The following is a 20,502-nucleotide window of genomic DNA, read 5'->3' as shown; positions in this document are numbered from 1 at the left end:
TGTATCTAAAAGATTTTTCACTTGAAAAAAATAAAATAAAACTTTTCACCTGTTCTTGTCTCTATTGCTCCTATCCCACAGCTGAAGAGCAATGGCAACACATTAATTGTTGTAATAAAAAGGTCAACACATCATAAGAAACAATGCAAATCAGGTTATATGGCTACAGGATTTTCTAGTCAGAGTAGCCAATTCTTTCACAGGTCCCAGTATTTGCTTTAATTCCTGAAATACCATATATATTTATATATATATATATATATATATATATATATATATATATATATATATATATATATATATATATATATATATATATAGGAGGGACATTCAAAATGACCATTATTTATAAATGCAGGTTATTGTATTACTTATTACTGTGAAGAAATGATGTCTAATCAAATTTCATAAATGATACTTTAGAATTTTTTTTTTTTTTCAGAAACTTTCAGCAGTTATGTTGAAGTGGTAAAGTTGCCCTCTGTGTACAGTAAATTGCACTTAAACTACAAATTAGCACTTAAAATAAATCCACTGAGTGTTAAGTAATATTTCACTGAAAATGTTCCCCTTTGGAGAGATCTCATCATTGTAATAATTCAATACTAAGCTTTCTACCATAATCTGCAAATATTATTGAATAAAAAAAAAAAAAAAAGTACTACTTGAAGGAGAATGTGATGAATGGGGAGTTAAGGGAACACTACAATTTTAAAGCTAGCCAGTAATGAATCAAAATTTCTCTCTGAAATTTAACAGTAGTGTCAACTAACCATTTATACCAAATGGTGTACATGATAAGAATTGAACAAAATATTCATGAAATGCCAAAAAAACTTATTCCTAAGACTTTAGAATGCATAACTTTCATAGCAGTAAATAACTAAGCTACAATGACTGAGCACACAATTTTGTAAATGAGCATAGCTTACATCCGGCCAGCAGATTGAGCTTTGAATATGTATGAGAAATATCCATATACAAATAATAGTTCTGCATATGTCTGTATCATTATGGAAGCTTAAAGATTACAAGAGTTATTCAGTTTCAAACACCTTGTTAATTTATGCCCTATAAATTCTGAATGCTATACATATGCAGACACAGACACAGACACACACACACACACACACAGACACACACACAAAGTAAAAGTTCCTTAATCCAACCTGTTATACTTCAAATCTGTCTGAATTAATTTTAAAGTGGTTGGCAAAATTCTGGAAATTTGGATTCATGACAAATATTTACAACCTGTCTCACATTTTTATGACAATAATATATATCATTAATGCTTCCTTTTAGTTATTTTTGTCATTGCATTATACAAAGTAAAAGTCAAGAGGAAGCATGCTAGTAGTGGATAGTACAGCAAATATGAATCCCTGTGTTTCATTAATGTGTTTCTGATTTGCCTGAATGATCATCATCTTCATAAACTTACCTTATAATGTAAAAAATCCTTTGATAATAGAAAAAGACATGTGAGTAATAGTGATCTACAAAGATAACCATCCAGATGCAGTAAAAAAAAAATGTGTGACATGACTTTAAGAGCCCTCAAAACATGGCCACTATAAAGCTACTCTGCATTACATACAGTGTTTATTCAGTATCCTTGATAGCTAGTTAAGGTAAATAATGGGATATGAGGGTAAGGTCTCATATGAAACTTTAATACTAATAGTTATATAATGTATCCAAATCTATGTATGGATGTACATATACATCTGTCTTTTGGCTGATAATACCTGTAGTACTTTCCTTTCTAAAATCAAACAACTAATTCTTCTGTAATTTGAATTAAGGGACTTTACTGCATACAGACATATACAGAGAGAGAGAGAGAGAGAGAGAGAGAGAGAGAGAGAGAGAGAGAGAGAGAGAGAGAGAGAGAGAGAGAGAGAGAGAGAGAGAGAGAGAGAGAGAGAGAGAGAGAGAGAGAGAGAACCTTTCATACTGTATAGTAATATTGGTCATATTTTACTTTTTTCTAATTTTCAATTTAGTATGATGTTCCCTTAATTTCCTGAGTTCACTTCTTTCCAGCACGCGGGGATGAACGGGCTTTGATACGTGCTTGCAGTGTCAGCAAAAGGCCAGCCAAGACGTCATGATCATGTAACTTCTTTCCAAAGATGAGGCGTCGCACAGAGTCGTCATATGTGAGGAGTGCAACCATGTTCTGCAACAGGAAGCCCTGGCAGTATTCCAGGAGCTGCACTGCATTGTAGACCTGAGACAGTAAAGTTTATTAAGATTTAAATTTCAACTATGTATTTACTTTCAGTATATCCGATATCTGTATATGATTATAAAAAAAATCATCTTCAAGATGGTAGTGTTCAACACAAATCTGTGCAGTATTTGAATAAAGTAATCAATTTAAACTTTACTTTGGATTAAATTCCATGATTTAATGTCAAAAGGGGTTTTCTTAATGAAGAAAAATTACTATCTATTGCCAAGGATCAGTAATAAAGATTCTGTAAGACTTAAATCTCAGTAATTTGTAAATGGGTTAATCATCTCCAATTTGCAATTTTACTCCACACACAGCATATTTACCAAGCTACTCTTGAATGCAATGACCATATAATACAGAAGATTACTCTGTGGTATATTGCTTCTACCTGAGTAACCTTACAGGTCAGAATATTTGGATACATGTGCATTGAAGTTCCATCTCAAGGGTGGTCAAGTTTCAAGACTGCACAAGCAATTTTTGTGCTATCATAAATGGATGGATAGTTTTAGATGCACCATGAGTGTGTTCATTAAATATATTCATCCATGTATAATATTAGAGCAGGAAATTGAAAGAGTGGAAATCACTTACCTTAGCATGAATGTACATTGATACCACATTATCAACGATGACCAGCTTTGAACACCTTGATTCACAGTAACGCAACAGTGAATCCAACTGAAAAAAGTTGGCTGCTGCCATCAACTCCAGTACATCTCCATCCTCTACCTCCAAATTTTCACATCCTCCTTTGTACAGGCTCTGCATCACAAGCTAAAAGAAACAAACCAAACAATACACATTAAACCATCCACCAAATGGGAGTTATGAAATATTTCAAATTACGTCAGTAACCACACAATTTGACAACTAATTTTCTAATAAAAACAAATGTAAGACTTAATTTGTAGTATGAAATGTACTTACCTCAAATATATCATATCTAATATCATGAATCTGGACAATAGGTGGATTGCCTTCACAAAATTTTGAGCTTAACATTTGCTTGAATCTTGATGAAGCATTTACTAATATGATCTTATGAGCATAAAAAACTCGACCTTCCACCCTGAACTGAACATCAGACAGCTCTGGGTTGTTTACAAATTTTGGATCAATCCTTGCTCCACCAGAGATTGTGGTATCACGAATTTCTTTTATAGGCTCTTTACCATAACATGAACAAAATATATCAGCCAGAAGAAGAGAAGTGCCCTCATTCTGCAAAAAAATAAAGCAGATCATGAACAATCCTCACAATGTATTTAGTGCATGGCTCTAAAATGCCAACATCAAAATTATTTCATTATGTATATGCTAAGTTTTTCATCCTTCTGCATAGTGTAACATAAAGCAAGCCTCTGCTTCAACAGAAAAACAGACCTTGCTGCATCTAAAGATGGTGAAAAGTAAAGGGAGGCATTCATCCACAAACTGAGCAGAGTAATCATCAGGCCAAACTTGAAGAAAGTCTTGCAACAGCTGGTCAATGATGGACTCCAAACGGTGTTCATGAGCAGTGGCCAGCGTGTGCATCCAACAGTGAAGCGTCCAAGGTACACCCAAGTCTCGCAAGTCCAAGGTCATTTCTGCAAATAAGGAGAGAGAGAGAGAGAGAGAGAGAGAGAGAGAGAGAGAGAGAGAGAGAGAATGTAACAAACTTTGATGTCCATTACATTGGGTCCACTTGTGATCTGGCCTCAGTGAAAACACACGTACACGCACACGCACATGCACACACACACACGCACACCCACACACGCACACACACACACACACACCCACACACACAAAGCGGAGTGCCACAGGGGTCAATATTGGCGCCAATACTTTTTCTCATATATATAAATGACATGCCAGAGGAAATGAACAGCTACATAAATCTGTTTGTGGATGATGCAAAACTGTGCAGAGTTATAAAGCAAAACGAGGATTGTGAAATACGTACTGCAGGAAGACCTAAATAAGATCTGGAAATGAAGTAAAAAGTGGGAGATGGAATTCAATGTGGACAAAAGCCATGTCATGGAAATGGGAGAGTGAAAGACGACCAGTGGGAATCTATAAGATGGCAGATAGAGTAGAACTAGAGAAAGCAAAAAAGGAAAAGGACTTGGAAGTGACGATGGAAGAAAACAATCAACCGGTAAGCCATATTGATAGAATTTTCAGAGAGACATATAATTTGCTAAAGAATATTGGATTAGCATTTCACTACATGGACAAAGAAATGATGAAGAAATTGATAAGTACTATAATAAGATCCTGATTGAAATATGCAGTTGTGTGGACCCCCCATAAAAAGAAACACATAAGGAAGTTGGAGAGACTACAAAAAATGGCTACAAGAATGGTTCCAGAATTTGAAGGGATGACATATGAGGAGAGACTAAAGGCTATGGATCTACCAACCCTGGAACAGAGAAGAGAGAGAGGGGATCTGATACAAGTTTATAAATTGATCAACGGAATGGATAAAGTGGATAATGAGAAACTGATCCTGAGAGAAGAATATGACATTCGAAGCACAAGATCGCATAGTAAAAAACTGAGGAAGGGACGATGTCTGAGAGATGTTAAAAAATATAGTTTCCCGCAAAGATGTGTTGAGACTTGGAACAGTTTGAGTGAAGAAGTGGTGTCAGCAACAAGTGCATAGTTTTAAAGAAAAATTGGGTAAGTGTAGATATGGAGACGGGGCCACACGAGCATAAAAGCCCAAGCCCTGTAAAACTACAACTAGGTAAATACACACACACACACACACACACACACACACACACACACACACACAAAGGATATCGGGAAACTAGAAAGAATCTAAAGGACAAATACAAAGATGGTCCCATAAATAAAGGATCTTCCCTAATTAGGATGACTGAAAGAATTGGAACTACCAACTTTGAAGGATAGACAGGAAAGAGGAGACCTAATAACAATGTATAAGTTAATAAATGAAAGATAGGCAAGACCTGGTATTAATGATGGAAGATGGAGATAGATGAACAAGAAGACATTACAAGATCATAAAAAGTCAGTGTCTGAAGAACATCAAGAAGTTCAGTTCTCCACATAAGATGGTGGACATCTAAAATGGATTGAATGAAGAGACACTAGCAGCAGAAAGTGTGCATAAAACTTAAGAAAAAGTTGGATGAATGTAGATATGGAGACAGTTGTATATGAGCCCTGCTCATATATACAACTAGGTAAATTCACACACACACAGACACACACACAAACTAGGTAAATACAACTAGGTAAACACACACACACACACACACACACACACACACACACACACACACACACACACACACACACACACACACACACACACACACACACACACACACACGCCTGGTAGCTCAGTGGTTAGAGCACTGGCTTCACAAGCCAGAGGACCAGGGTTCGATTCCCCGGCCGGGTGGAGATATTTGGGTGTGTCTCCTTTCACGTGTAGCCCCTGTTCACCTAGCAGTGAGTAGGTATGGGATGTAAATCGAGGAGTTGTGACCTTGTTGTCCCGGTGTGTGGTGTGTGCCTGGTCTCAGGCCTATCCAAAGATCGGAAATAATGAGCTCTGAGCTCGTTCCGTAGGGTAACGTCTGGCTGTCTCGTCAGAGACTGCAGCAAATCAAACAGTGAAACACACACACACACACACACACACACACACACACACACACACACACACACACACACACACACACACACACACATGCAGTACAGACACAAATTTAAAAATCCAAATAAAAATGTCATACCCAAGTGTCCTGACTCAGCAGAGTGGTACATGGCTTCTTGAAGAGTCTTGATCTGCTGCTTAGTAAGTTTAACAACCTGAGAAGAGTCAGAGGATGTCATGCTACCTCGGCCAACGGGTTCATCAATGATGCACATTTGACGTCCAGGCCGTCTTTCTCTGTCACATGTGTTACCACTGGCTCCCTCTGCTAAAATTTCTTCCAGTGAAAGAACTTCTCTGGCCGAGGCATGCTGAAATATAACAAAAATAGTTGTGATACAGGACAAAACTTATTACAATAAGATAGAACCAGAATTCATGACAATTTTGATAGATTATTGAAAAACTGTCTCTGAAAATAGTTAAGCAAAGAATTATCAAGAAGCAACAAATATTCAAAATATGCCATAGTATTACAATTATATTTCATGAGTCAACTAGATGAATAATAGCTATACCTGAGGTTGTGACAGAAGCTTATGAAGAATAGTCTTCTGCCCATGAGCAGCAGCAACAGCAATGGCAGCATAGCAGCCTCGTTGAGCTGCCCCTGAGTAGCACAGTGAGTCCTTCATGAGGGTGGAGAGGTAGGGGTTGGCACCATAAGACAACAGCAGTGTCATCATGTCTGTGTGACCGGCAGCAGCAGCAACCTAGAGCACGGGCAAATATTTGTATTCTTCCTATTTGCTGGAGTGGTATGGGGTTTCCCAGAAAAAGCAGGCAATGTTTGGGGATCAAACCCAACACTTGCCTGGTAAACGTGCTACCAGTTACACTATGGTCACCTTCTGGTGATAGCCTTTACACATTATTTTCTTATTTACCTTACATGCAGTTTTCTCTTTACTTTACTGAAAAGTCATCTCATCAACAGCATTCACATAATGAAGCAGTGACACACAAACTCGTAAAGCACAAAATATACAAATAAGTGCTGTTCATACTTTCTGCTCTTATTCATTTAGAAGATTTGTTGGTCTATCATGAATAATTATCAAAAACATTTGAATATCTATTCTGAAACACTGCAAAGCAACAAAAATACTCACTTGCAAAGGTGTTTCTGTACATTTTTCCTCAGCCAGCCGTGCACCACCTTCAACATTGCCTCCCTTCTCCAACAGAGTTTTGGCAATGTTTATGTGTCCATGTATTGCAGCATAGGTGAGAGCTGTCCAGTGCTGAGTCTCTGGATTGGCCATGAGATATGCTGGCCCAGTTGGGGGAGTCTCAGCATCTACATCTGCCCCGGCATCAAGCAGCATGTTCACCATTGGCTCATCACCACGGATACAAGCCAGCATGAGCGGTGTCAGCCCATATTCATTGACTGTGTTTACCTGATAAGAAAAGTCTTTAATAAGATTCATATAGTGGCAATGTTCTATGTTATTCAGACTCTTAACTTCTCTGTCTTACTGATTTAAATAATATGAAGTAATGTATCATGACAATATACAAAAAAAACAGAGATCATTAAAATCAATTCTGTAAAAAATTGAGTACTTAATTCTTCTCTAACAAAAAACAAAAATGGTTTTAAAAATATAATGGAATTACATCTCTATAACTTTTCAGCCACTAAATACCAACAAAACAATGAATAAATACATTGTATATTGAAAGTACCTTGGTGGCTGGGAGAAGCTGCAAGGCATGAGGTACTAAGTCTGTCCTTCCACAGGATAGCATTTTGAAGGCAAGGTCAACTTTAAACTTCTTAGCACATTCCATCTCATCTAACTGCCTTCTGGGACACATCAGTTCCTCATACCTGATGAAAATAAATAATAATTTCATCTTTTGTAGAGTTTTTATCTGTGAAAAGAAAGTTAATTGAGAACAAGAAAGAACAGGAGGCAACAGTGTCTAGTCTACTCAGTGTTTTGGAAAAGTCAGTAAGGAGTATGAAACCTTTAACAAAGGAAAAGACTGAAGATCAACTCACCCTATCATTCTCACAGGACAGTCCACCCCAGGAAGAAGCAGTCTGGCTGCCTGCATGACATCATCTTTGTCCACCACTGTTGAATGACGGTGCTCAGTGTGGGCAGTGGCCACCCTCACCCACTCTAGTAGTGGCGGCAACACTATGTATGGCCGCTCATAAACCAGCTCCTGTATTGGAGCACGAGAAGCATGCTCAGCATGTTCCAGCTGACTGCATCTCATGAAGTAAAATAATGCATGTAAGGCTGAAGGACCCCAAGTAACCTGGAATGCCAGTAAATAGTTAAATACATGGAAAAATACCGGTATCATATATCAACAAAAAATCTAACTGATAATACTCTTAGGCATAATAGAGCCTGATCAATGTTAAAATCAATTCATAGAAGAAAGAGCCCACTGTCTGTCTCTTTTCCAAGACAAGAAAAAAATAACAAGGAAGAACAAAATCAAGAATCGAAGTCCCTTGAAACTCCCCTCTCACACAAGGTCAAGTAATAAGAGGAAAATATAAATGTGTATGCATACACAATATTTTCAAAAAAGCCTAATAAGCAAGAGGAATAACTGACCTGAGCTCGAGTGGGAGAGGCAGTGTTTGCAGCACGGTGGTGGTGAGGTGCAACCCGGCTCAGCAGTTCACTCAACTCCGCCAACGACCCAACACATGTTGTCAGCAGAGACTGTTCCAGTGTCTGAGAGAACAAACGCTAATTTCATTAATTTAAATTATTAAGTGAAGGGTAACTATTTTTCTGTCTTGTAAATTTATTTGAATATCACATTTTGAGGCCCTTATATAAAAAAGAAAAGAAAAAACTCTTGCATCTTTTCAGTTAACAATAATATCAACTGGTATAAAATGAAAAAAAATCCAAAGCCCAAATCAATGAATCTTGAACACATTCATAATGTTACCTACAAAACACTCTCCCAACTTTTCTCTTCCCCATTCAGTGATTAATTTCCAATGAATTTGGGAAAGAAAGCCAAACAAAGCCAAATAAAGTAATAGTAACTTCATATGATAAAATCAAGAGGTTTGCACCATTTCCCAGGTTGTAAGTAATATAATGACATTCAGCTACTTGAAAATGCAAGAGGGCTTTACTTTGCTGTTTCTTGAGTGCTCCTCAGGATTAAGGTTGACACTTGATGAGGGCTGAGGTCCACTGGTGCTCCCTCCCAGACCTCCACTACTCACTCCATCACTTCCTGAGGTAGTGTTGGAGACTCCAGTGCCACCACCTGTACTGCTTGAGCCTGAACCTGCATTCCCTCTGCTCCCACCCGTTGAGGTATTAGTTGAAGTTTCAATGCTGCTGGTACTTGCCCATCGAGGCAAGCAGAGTGCACCTGTCATTAGAAAAATTTACAAACTAAGTTGTAAACCACATGCATAAATGTACTCATACAATTAACATCTGTGACCTTCTCTATTTTTACTCTTGACCCCTTTTGGGACCAACAAGGAAGTGGCCTCAACAGAAGATCCTCAATTTTTTTTTTCTTGCTTGTTCAAGATTTGTATCTCTATTAGCAGTTTTTTTCATTTGAGTAATCAAACCTGTACCCAAACTATTTTAAAAGGAGTATAAAGACACATCTAAATCTAAACAGGGCAACTTTTTAATCTTTTCCTAAAATTGCATTTCTGGAAGTGGCATATTAAGTGGACTTTTTGTCTAATTTATACTTTTGCCAGAATCCTTACTCTGATCACTCCCCCCCCCATCCACATACACACCTGTAAAAAAAAAAAATAAATAAAATAATTAAAAAATACCTGTGGCTGTCCTTCCAGCATTAAGGTGTGCATACGGCTGCAGCAAGCCCCAGAGGTCTCCATTGTTGGCAATGGCATGCTCAAGCACACTGGCTGTCAGCATGTGATCCTCCTCAGGTGGGAGGCACTGAAGCACCATCTCCTCCAGCAAGTTCTCCATTCCTGCAGTCAGGTACACAGCAGCATACCTAACAGTAAAAGAGACTGATATAACACAAGAATAATACCTGTTACAATACATCAATAATAAAAATTATATTTTAATGTCTACATTATTTTTAACTGTTCTTGGATTTTTTAATACATTTAGGTAAAGAATGCCATGTCAATCTATTCTTTCTTCTCAAGTTTTCGTAATCTTGAAGTTAAACATATTTCACTGGAATAGAATTCATAAAACAGTACACAAGTTATGCAGGAACTAACAACTTCAAATATAATTAAAATACAGTGGTACCTCGACATACGATTTTAATTTGTTCCATGACGATCGTTGTATATAAAAAAAAAAACGTGTATCAAATAAATTTTTCCCATAGAAATTAATGGAAATAGAATTAATTCGTTCTTGTGATATGAATTTACCCACCCACAAAAAAAAAAAAAAAACATGCTTTAAATACCAACCAAATATAGATTTAATATAAGATAAATACAATGTTTATTGTATGCATGATATAAATTAACTATATTGCCCTATATAACAACTTAACCCGCAAAATTCAGGACACATCGATAGATGTTCATCACATAAGACTCGGGGTACGTCAATAGACGTTTAGGCTTTTTACAGCAAAATTTGGCTATTTTCTTCCTGTTTTCTTTGCTTGTGAGCTGGCAACACTCATCAGGAGTAAACATATGCTGTATGTCACTGTGTCCCCAACGATGAATGGTAGGAGTGACAATGATTTCACTGTCTCTGATTCCGCCACCTCTCCCGTGCGCCTTACTTCTATACCTTGGGTCTCTTGCCATGTTAAAGGGAGGCAACTTTTGAATGAGAGTGGTATCAGAACAGGCGAGAGAAAGTGAGAGAGAGAGAGAGAGAGAGAGAGAGAGAGAGAGAGAGAGAGAGAGAGAGAGAGAGAGAGAGAGAGAGAGAGAGAGAGAGAGAGAGAGAGAATAAATGGGGCCCGTTTTCTCTCGCTCTAGCCAAGGCCGCTGAACCCAATCGAATGCAAGGCCACGTAAACCGATGATACTATCTCATTCAACCTGTGATATTTTGGTAACCATGACATCTAGAGACTTCTGGTTTTTTGCATTACAAAGAGGAAGAGTTGCTTGAGGGTAGAACACCATTTGTACTAACTCGTTTATTGAATTACTAAGTGTAATCAGTATGTGAATACAGGCTACTTTGTGTGTTTCTCGCCAAACTTTTACTTTTGGGATCCATGATCACAGGGTCTTGAGTTCACAAAACTTAAGAAAAAATACACACTGCCGAGGAGCACAGACACATACATGCACAACGGATGGACAACGATACACAACGCGGGCTGAATGTTCGGATGGATGCGGGTAGCTGGGCAATCGCTGCGCCACCTACCAATGGCTATTCGTATCTTAGAAATATTGTCGTATTTCAAGGCGTAAATTATAAGAAATTTTTTGTCATAGCTATATAAAAAAAATTGTATGTTGGGGTGATTGTATCTCGAGGTATTACTGTATAACCAGTAGTACATACATTTATATAATCCATTTTGTATAAGTTTTCTTTTAAAAAATAGAGTAAATAAACTAACAGCTTTATCCATGTTTGACTTACTCATGCATAAATTTGCCAATTCGAACATCACACATCCATCTCATGAAACGTCCCACAGACAAGTTGAGGCCAGCTCGCGCACTCTTGGATTGCCGCAGCTGATCTCCACACACTGTGTACATGGCAGCAGCTCTTAAGCAAGCCTGTATTGGGAGATAAGGGTTTCAGAAATTTTCTGTAAGAAGCCATCAGGCCTAAAAATAGCAGTTTCTGCATAAAACTACTTTGTTATGAATTATGCCTATGTCATTATGAATAAACCACAAACACTGGAAAGTTACAGTCAGAAAATTATTTGGTGAAATAACATTCTGAACATAAACAGCTTTGTAAAACTCTAACACTATCAATTGAAGAACCTATACTTTGATGTCCTTTGAAAAAAAAAGAATAAGAAATGACCTACGTTGGGGGTTATTGTCAGCATAATAGTACCTTGATGCAAGAATCTGCCAGTGCTGGTGAAAGGACAATCTTAAGGGCTGAAGACACTTCTTGCTTGCTACACATAGCCAATGGTCGAGTAAGCCTCTGAGCCTCTCGAGCCACCCTGACAAGGGCTCGCTGCAGCAGGTATGACAATCGAGGTACTGCTTCCATTGACACTCTGTCCAGCTGTTCCCTCACCCGACCCTGCTGTACAACTCTCAGCACATCATGATTGCTCCATGGCAGTTGTTGCAATTCTACCAATCTAAAAGCAAGAATATATAATCTTAAAAGGAGAAATTGTTTGGAAAGCAACAATACTTCCTTTCCTGATTTAACTTTGCATATTTACTGGAATGTTCATAAAATATTACCTGTTATGAGAATCGACCCACACAAACTCATCAGCTGCAGTGACATTGGTGTTGATAGTTTCCAGAGATGAGTGGCGCATCAGCCTCCTCACAGGCTCCCCCTCTGATCCTGACATGGAAGAGTACGTTGAAGTGGAGTAACTGGTCCTTGAGCCTTGTGAACGTAGAGTGAGCTGTTCTATAGCTTGCTTAATGTCTTCCAGTCCACTGGCACTTTCAAGAGTAAGGGAAAGGTCATCCTGCAAAAGAAACATTTTATTTCTGACTGTCATGTTACACACTTACATATCTTCCATATACAGCTCTGAAAAATAATTTTCTTTACAAATATTATAGGCAAAATAAAAGCTCTTCATTTCTACTGTCTGACTCACAATGCCTTCATTTCCAAAGTTCAAGATCACCAGAATTGGAAATTTCATCAGTGTCTGATATCTTCAAGGTATTCTACATATTTTTTTTACAACTTAAATTAGATTAAGTTAGATATGAACTACATTACTATGCTAAACCTTCAGATATGATATTTTGAAAAAATTACATCACAATATTTCTCTCACTGAGAAAACCACTATTAATATAATAAATCAAATTATGAAAGATTATTTCTACAGGTTTGCAGGAAATGTAATCCAAAACACAATGTATTTTTTATTAAAAATTATCAGTGTGTGCATGTATACATATGAAGTAAATAACCTACTTTAGATGGTGCAGCCCTGTGGCGTGGCCAGACTTGGCCTCGCCGGCCTGACCCGGCTCCTTTGTATCCTGCTCCAACTGAGGTTACAGCAGCAGAGAGGCGCTCATCCTCAGGAACCACCTTGAGGTTGGGTCTCAAGTGGTCATGTCTGGGTAATGAATCAATAGGCGGTGAAGAGGAGGTGTGGCCATCAGACATGGAAGCATGGCCTGATGAGCGGTTTTCATCGGATGATGAGCCACCTCCATAAGAATCTTGACGACGCTGTGAAGTAAAGTTATGTGAATAATGAAACTGAAAAGTGTGTGTGTGTGTGTGTGTGTGTGTGTGTGTGTGTGTGTGTGTGTGTGTGTGTGTGTGTGTGGAGCATATATATAATATTCATACAGTACATATAAACACTTACAAATCCAATGCAGACTTGTGAGCTAACCTGTATGACTCTGAGCTCATCAACAGACAAGTGGTGAGGGAAGGAGAGGATGTTACGCCTTTTGGATTTCAGTTTGGTGGGAGGTCGCTTACGATTCATCATGTGGTCTCCATCAGAAGAACTCTTGCTAAGGGACCCACAATCAGTACTCTCAGGAGTCAGCTGACCACCAGGACGTCCAAGGTGACTTAAGTGAGCATTCAGATGTCCATTGAGGTGGTGTTTATTGAGTTCATTGTAAGTGTCCACATCATCTGGGAGCACTGTGAGGGCCATCTTATTAGTAACCTCAGCCAGTTTCTTGAGGTCACAACCATCAACAAGCACTTCAGGATCACCCTCATCTTTTTCAGCAGGGTAGTCACGGTATTTGTCATCCAGTATGTCATCTGTTACTAGAGTACTACTGCTTTTGTTCTTGCAGTTGCTGTTGCTGTTATTGCTACATGGAGAATAGCTAATATCCTTCTTTTGGTCTAAGGCATCAATCACTTTCTCTGTTGAGTCAAGAGGAAGCCTTTGGCCGTGGGATGGTGAAGCTTGCATGTGGAGTGCTGTCAAAGGAAGGGGTGAATATGTTTGGGGTCCTGACACTGGATACTTCTCTGGGGTCATTGGGTACCCTCCTTCCCATACAGCACCACTACTGGTCTGAGAGGAGGATGATGTGTCTCTCTCAGGATACTGCTGCACAAAGTGACTACTGACACTAACTGGGCTCAGATTGGGCACACCCACACCTACAGGGGAACCTTCCAGCTTGGGCATGTCTGGTTTCCCATAATCATGTTGAGGGCGAGGGTCAGACATTTTGACAGGTGGACTGCCTATACGCTGTGACTCCAACTTGACGGGAGGTGACGTTACTCGATGAGGGGAGGCCACACGTTCCCTCAGACCTCCATTTCCAGTGCCAGGAGATGTCATCATTGCCAAAGCAACCCCTGGGGACTGTTGGCGTTGAGCTGGCACTACCTCACGGCTCTGAGCTTTATACACCGGGGTGTTGCTTCCATTCTTGCTGGTGTAGTCTTGTGGCTTTGTTGGATAGTCTTGAGCTTTAGAGGTGTAGTCCTGTAATTTGCTGGGGTAGTCCTGTGGCTTCGTAGGATAGTCTTGGGGTTTGTGCTGGTAGTAGTCATGACGAGGGTAGTCACGCTGGGCCAGGCTAAGGGGAGCACCCACCAATCGTTCTCGGGATCCAGCACGACCTTCACGCCCACGACCCTGCAGCACAGACACATCAAAGTTAACATGATGTGCTATCTTACAGATCCAAATATCTTTAATAAATGAAGAAACTGGCATATACATGGATATCTTAGGATAAGAAATTAGAACATTAATGATGGCAGCAGTAAAATATGATAAATTAATGAATGTTTCATATTTTCAACATTTCTAGAACTAAATATCTCATCACTATACATGGTGTCATGCTACAATGGGCTTACATATTGCACATCTCATATTCACTATGTGTTGAATAATTGATTCTCAGATGTTGATGGCCAAGGATTGTTAGTTTACCTTGATCTCATTGTAGTCTATAACTCTTTGGTTTTAATTTTTATAAATTAGACTTTGTCCTAGATTGTCTTACTAAAGCTGATCTAAAACTTAATATGCATAAGTAAAGTAAGTCCTCAAATCTAGCATCACTTTTCCAGATAATTTTACTGTCTCTGACAACATCTACATTCCTAACTATACTTATGTTACTGCTGTGAAGAATTTTTCACTTCTACATCTGCTGTTACTTCCTTCCAAAGACTAGGTGGTTACTACTACCATACCTTAGCTAAAAAAGTTTGCTTCCTTGCCTCCCCAGTCACACATCTTAAGGCAATTACTCTCCTATGGCATGATACTCACCAGAAAACCTCTAATGACTAATAAATATTTATTTATGGTTTTATCCTCTACTTAAGAGAATAGATGTATCCTTCCTCAAAGCAGGTATCATACAGCACTAAACTAACAGAAAACATCTGCACTTTATTGTTCATGCCAGTCCAGTTCTGTCGACTTGCCTAGGGTCAACATACCTGAAGCCCTCACTGATATTTAAGGACTTGAGCATTTTGAGAGATCATAATTTACATGACTATCCAGTCACTAGTTATGTACATAGACCAGTCATTACTTTCTTCTTTCCCCTTAGGGTAGAACAAAAAAAAATTCCACAGGTCACCCTGAACTTTCTTCTTTGTCTACTAATGGGGCAATCTTACATCCTAATAATTTTGGGATCTTTACTACTTACTGCACACCCATGCAATGGAGCATCATGGAAACAAAAAAGTTTATCATGAGGCTCGATCAATAGGCAGTGGGCTGTCTTTCTTGGCTGTGGGGAGCCTTTCGCTCTTTTCAACGCGTTCGAACCTTTCCCCGAAGCAAGTTGATTGTCCCCAACACCTGACTTGACTGTCTTGTCACCAGCCACTTGCAACTTCAGTCTCACATGCAAACTTTGCGGTAAATCAAATAGCATCAAGTCATGAAAACTACAAGATTTATAAATTTTGTCTGATATCCCCAGAGAGGAGGCAGTAGGCACAAAAAGGCTTACCTGTGGTGGGTCCCGAGTGGGCTGCGTTTTGAGGGCAGGAGTGGAGCCGCCACCTAAGTCTCGCACAGGAGTTTTGCCCACTGCCTGCTGCTGCTGCTGTTGCTGCTGAGTGTAGGTCGTTAAGTCCCTGTTACTTCCGCTGTTGTTCTGCTGTGACTGTTGTTGGTTGTATGGTGTAAGTTCTCTGGTGCTCCCACTATTGTTGTTGGTGCTGTTATTGTTGTTAGTGGTGCTAGAAGAACTGGTGCTACTGGTGGTGCTGCTTGAATTGCTGTTACTGTTGTTGTTTTGTGACTGTTGTTGCTGGGAGCGGAGCATCACCGCAGCATCAGCACTAAGTCGGTGTACATCTCCGGGTCTGCAAATAAATAAATAAATAAAATAAATAAATAGATAATGATAATGATAATAATAATAATAATAATAATAATAATAATAATAATAATAATAATAATAATAATAATAATAATAATAATAAACAAATAATTGATAATGAAATGAACCAGATAAGTAAATGAATAAACATGCTCAGACATTTAATATTTAGTGATTATTAATTCCTACACCTAAGTATTAAACCTTTCATTAACATTACATCATGCTTTAATCATTTTTGCTTACATCTTCCGCAGGCCATAACTCCACCCAGCATGGTAATGAGAGTTCGATACATAAACGTGTATGCTTTTTTAAATAGGAACCCTTGCTTGCTAGTTGAGTATTCATCTTTACGTGCAGTATTTCCCCTAAGTATTATATTTGTATCCATGACAAAATGATCAGGGAATGACGGAGGAGAGACGAGACGCAGCTTAAGGAGGGTAAATAACTTTCTATCTTTGTTTGCTGTCAAGGTGAGCCGTGAGGACACCAGAGGCGCTGTCCCGCATTAATGTTTCTGACGTGCATCACGGCCTCTGAGGGAGTATACAATTATGCTTTTCAGGAACATCGGAATAAAAGTTGTTTTATTTGTTCTCGACTTAAACTTGCATGCACTAATAGTCCAGCTACCTAAACTTGCGCGGTGATCGTGCTAATATACTGTTGTTCTCCCTCTCTCATTAGGCTTCTTCCTTACTATATAATAATCGGTAAACCGTCCCGTCCCTTCTCTCCCTTTTCCCTGTTTTTCTCTCTTTTCAGTCTATATTAATCAGAGTATGGTCTTGTTCGCTACCAGCATTTCGTCTGCACCAGAAGTTGGAGATTACCCGTCTTCATGCTCCCTGCCCACGCCTTTCTAGCGGCCTCTATGTGGCGTTACCTCATTGAGAGCCACGGAATGCTCCACCACTTCTTCATTCTATTAACATCTTCCTCTCATCCACGTCACAGAAAAATCATACAGTCGCCACAGCAACCATCACTTCAGCCCTATCCTTCACCACAGTAAGCACCAAAGTCGTACGAGTCTTCTCTTTCACCTCCCTCTCTTACTTAATCTACCCCCAAGAAACACATCAACATCAATAACACCGGTATGAAACGGGGACTTAGAGGGAGAGATGTAAATCCCAGGCTCTCTCTCTCTCTCTCTCTCTCTCTCTCTCTCTCTCTCTCTCTCTCTCGTTTTTTTCTTCATATAATTAGGAATGTGATTATTTTTCTTCAGGCAAAATTGCCGGTGTATCAAGCCTACTCAACTGTAACTATAGTGGCTCGTGAACCAAATCCGACTTTAAAATTATTTCCATTTCTATACATTGAATTGTACTTTTTACATTAATATCTTTAAAAAAAACGACAGGTCAAAAGTATCCTTTTTCCTTTTAATTTCTTCCTTGATTTTAACTGTTTATTAATAAGGTACAAGCCAGCGTTGACAGATTGGGGTGGATGCCCGCGTAGTAATCTGGCTGAGAAACTGTAGCTACTGTGGTTTGTCCACCGGTTTGCCAAGGTCTATAACATGTCAGTGACATATATAAGATGAGGTCGAACATATACTGTTATTCAGATGATTTTAGTTGTTTTGTGTTATATATTTTGTAACACACACACACACACACACACACACACACACACACACACACACACACATTCAGAGAGAGAGAGAGAGAGAGAGAGAGAGAGAGATGCTTATGCTAATAGTGACATTTCCACATAAATATTCCCTACTGATCTGGTGGGCGTGTGCAGACATGAGCAGTATCCATAACAATGTCACAAAGTCTTCATAGTAGCAGGTAAGAGTTACAAGAAGCACGACACAAATACACTAAGTTATAGTCTGTTATCTTCTACTCTTCCACCCTCCCTGAATTTCCCCCCTCAAACGTTTCCCTCTGTCCTCTGCTGGTCTCCTCTTAGCTTATTCGTGGCCTTCTCACCACCCCCGTCTACTCTCCCTTCTCTCGGTGCGCACTACACTTGAGCTTCCCTGTTGTCAGCTGATACCAGTCATACCACCCAAACAAAGGCGGATGCTCGGGTGTGGTCGGGTCAGCAGCGTGTGAATGGCTAGTGTCATGGAGAAGCGGACAGGCCACGCTGAAGGTAAGTCAAGCGTTAAAAAGGGATGCAGGTGAATATAAGAAAGAGAGGCGGTGGTGGTGGTTGTGGTAATATTTTTAATGGTGATTATTTGACAGAGAGAGAGAGAGAGAGAGAGAGAGAGAGAGAGAGAGAGAGAGAGAGAGAGAGAGAGAGAGAAATCGAAAAGAAAAAAAGTTCCAAGTCCTCACTAATAACACACCTACTACTACTAATACTAATACCACAACAACAACAACTACTACTACTACTATTACCACCGCCTTTACTACTGCTACTGCTAATCCTCGTACTAACTCGTCCTACTCATGGGTACACTTCACCCGGACACGAATCAATGAGGTCTGGCCGCCGCCCTGCCTCACGGGGTCGCGGCGGGGACGTGACGGCATGTGCAGCTTCCAACCAGTGGCGTCGCCGTGCTCTCAGGTCGGGGCCGAGAGAAGGTGTTATAAAGGTGGAGAGAGCAGGTAGTGGGAACGACAAGAGAAAGATAGAGACGGAGAAAGAAAGAGAGACACTACATGTAACTAGTTTCTTTCTTGTCCTCTCTTTCTGTTTCTGTAACAAGCCACCAACACATTTCCAGTCTTGGAGAAAGTGTGATGTAGTGTAAGATTCAGGGAAGAAACGGAGAGAGAGAGAGAGAGAGAGAGAGAGAGAGAGAGAGAGAGAGAGAGAGAGAGAGAGAGAGAGAGAGAGAGAGAGAATGGGATGGTGGAGAGAAAAGAAAAGGTGCACTGTATAGTAGACGATGACGAAAGAAATTAGAGTTAAATGGAGAGTCTGTTGTACGGTTATGGGTTAAAGGAAAAGAAAAAAAATGAGCCTACTGTATAGTATGTAGACGGTGATGAATAGAAGGAAAAGAAAGAGTCGGAGGCAAGAGGAACCATTTAAAAAGATAACAGAAGAGATAGATAGATAGATAAATAGATAGATAGACAGAGAGATAGATATAGATAGATAGAGAGAGAGAGAGAGAGAGAGAGGGGGGGGCGAGGAATGACAGGTGGCAAATCATGTAAGGGGAATAGGGCAAGGACAGATTAGGACAGGTGCAAAAGGAAAAAGACAGGGGAGGAAAGAAGGAAGGGGGATGGAAGGAAGAGGGGCGGGAAAGTGTCAGGTGTCGCTTAAACTCTTCTTCCTCTGTGATAATATGATAGCTCGATGAATCTGCTGCCTGAGAGAGAGAGAGAGAGAGAGAGAGAGAGAGAGAGAGAGAGAGAGAGTGTGTGTGTGTGTGTGTGTGTGTGTGTGTGTGTGTGAGAGAGAGAGAGAGCCATTGAAAGATACAGAGAGATGAGCTCGATGAGAGAGAGAGAGAGAGAGAGAGAGAGAGAGAGAGAGAGAGAGAGAGAGAGAGAGAGAGAGAGAGAGCCATTGAAAGATACAGAAGAGATGCCATACAAAGAACATCATTCGTATACCATAATGCAGCAAAATATTAACAAAAAACAACAACAACAACAACAACAACAGCTTAAACATGCACCCAGTCACCTACATGCATCCAAACTACAACTCATACACCACACGTTCCCACACATCCTCCCCCATCCACCATTCCAACCTCCTCTGCTCACCCCCACCCACTCCAGCCTACCCCACCCACACGCACGCACAGGAAGGATTTACAGTAATATCTCCGGTCAGTGAAAGACAACCCGGTCAGCTCCTGCCGTTCACATACCAAGTGGGAGAGTGGTTTCCTGTCTCGCCAAAGCCCACACGACCATACGTCCCTTCTGTCACTCCCATTTTCTTCCACCTTTACCCCTCAGACCCTCCCAGACATGCTTGCGCCGCCACCAGTCTAGCACTACCCGGGCACTGCCAAAGACTCACCGGTGCTGTATGTTACTTTCACATTCAAACCGGTACACAGCAACCAGAGGAATGACTAGACTGGTGGTGTGTTAAGGAAAAAAAAAAAAAAAGCTTCTAACACATTATTCTTTCAACTCTCTCTCTCTC

The 20,502-nt window shown here is 39.8% G+C and overlaps 1 protein-coding gene across 9 annotated transcripts in view; it reads right to left on the bottom strand.

The window, feature by feature from the left end:
• Window positions 1-441: 441 nt before the first annotated feature.
• Window positions 442-20,502, bottom strand: part of LOC123517443 (ankyrin repeat and BTB/POZ domain-containing protein 2-like) — a 173,079-nt gene continuing 153,018 nt past the window's right edge. For 8 of the 9 annotated variants that reach the window (XM_045277491.1, XM_045277490.1, XM_045277492.1 and 5 more), the window contains 18 exons: window positions 16,027-16,384; window positions 13,452-14,678; window positions 13,019-13,282; window positions 12,316-12,554; window positions 11,948-12,206; window positions 11,513-11,655; window positions 9,736-9,923; window positions 9,061-9,305; window positions 8,522-8,644; window positions 7,948-8,213; window positions 7,629-7,773; window positions 7,049-7,339; window positions 6,455-6,649; window positions 6,016-6,247; window positions 3,632-3,837; window positions 3,176-3,469; window positions 2,840-3,022; window positions 442-2,236 (listed from right to left, as the gene is read on the bottom strand). In XM_045277491.1, the coding sequence (XP_045133426.1) occupies window positions 2,036-2,236; window positions 2,840-3,022; window positions 3,176-3,469; window positions 3,632-3,837; window positions 6,016-6,247; window positions 6,455-6,649; window positions 7,049-7,339; window positions 7,629-7,773; window positions 7,948-8,213; window positions 8,522-8,644; window positions 9,061-9,305; window positions 9,736-9,923; window positions 11,513-11,655; window positions 11,948-12,206; window positions 12,316-12,554; window positions 13,019-13,282; window positions 13,452-14,678; window positions 16,027-16,384 (5,059 nt within the window). In that variant the 3' untranslated portion in view covers window positions 442-2,035. The remainder of the gene's footprint in view (window positions 2,237-2,839; window positions 3,023-3,175; window positions 3,470-3,631; window positions 3,838-6,015; window positions 6,248-6,454; window positions 6,650-7,048; window positions 7,340-7,628; window positions 7,774-7,947; window positions 8,214-8,521; window positions 8,645-9,060; window positions 9,306-9,735; window positions 9,924-11,512; window positions 11,656-11,947; window positions 12,207-12,315; window positions 12,555-13,018; window positions 13,283-13,451; window positions 14,679-16,026; window positions 16,385-20,502) is intronic. The other variant, XM_045277489.1, reaches the window with a different exon arrangement.

Source organism: Portunus trituberculatus, chromosome 42 (assembly GCF_017591435.1).
Source record: "Portunus trituberculatus isolate SZX2019 chromosome 42, ASM1759143v1, whole genome shotgun sequence".
In the NCBI taxonomy this organism is placed as follows: Eukaryota; Metazoa; Arthropoda; class Malacostraca; order Decapoda; family Portunidae; genus Portunus; species Portunus trituberculatus.
The sequence above is the reverse complement of the archived record's forward strand: the minus strand, read 5'-3'. Positions and strand labels throughout refer to the sequence as shown.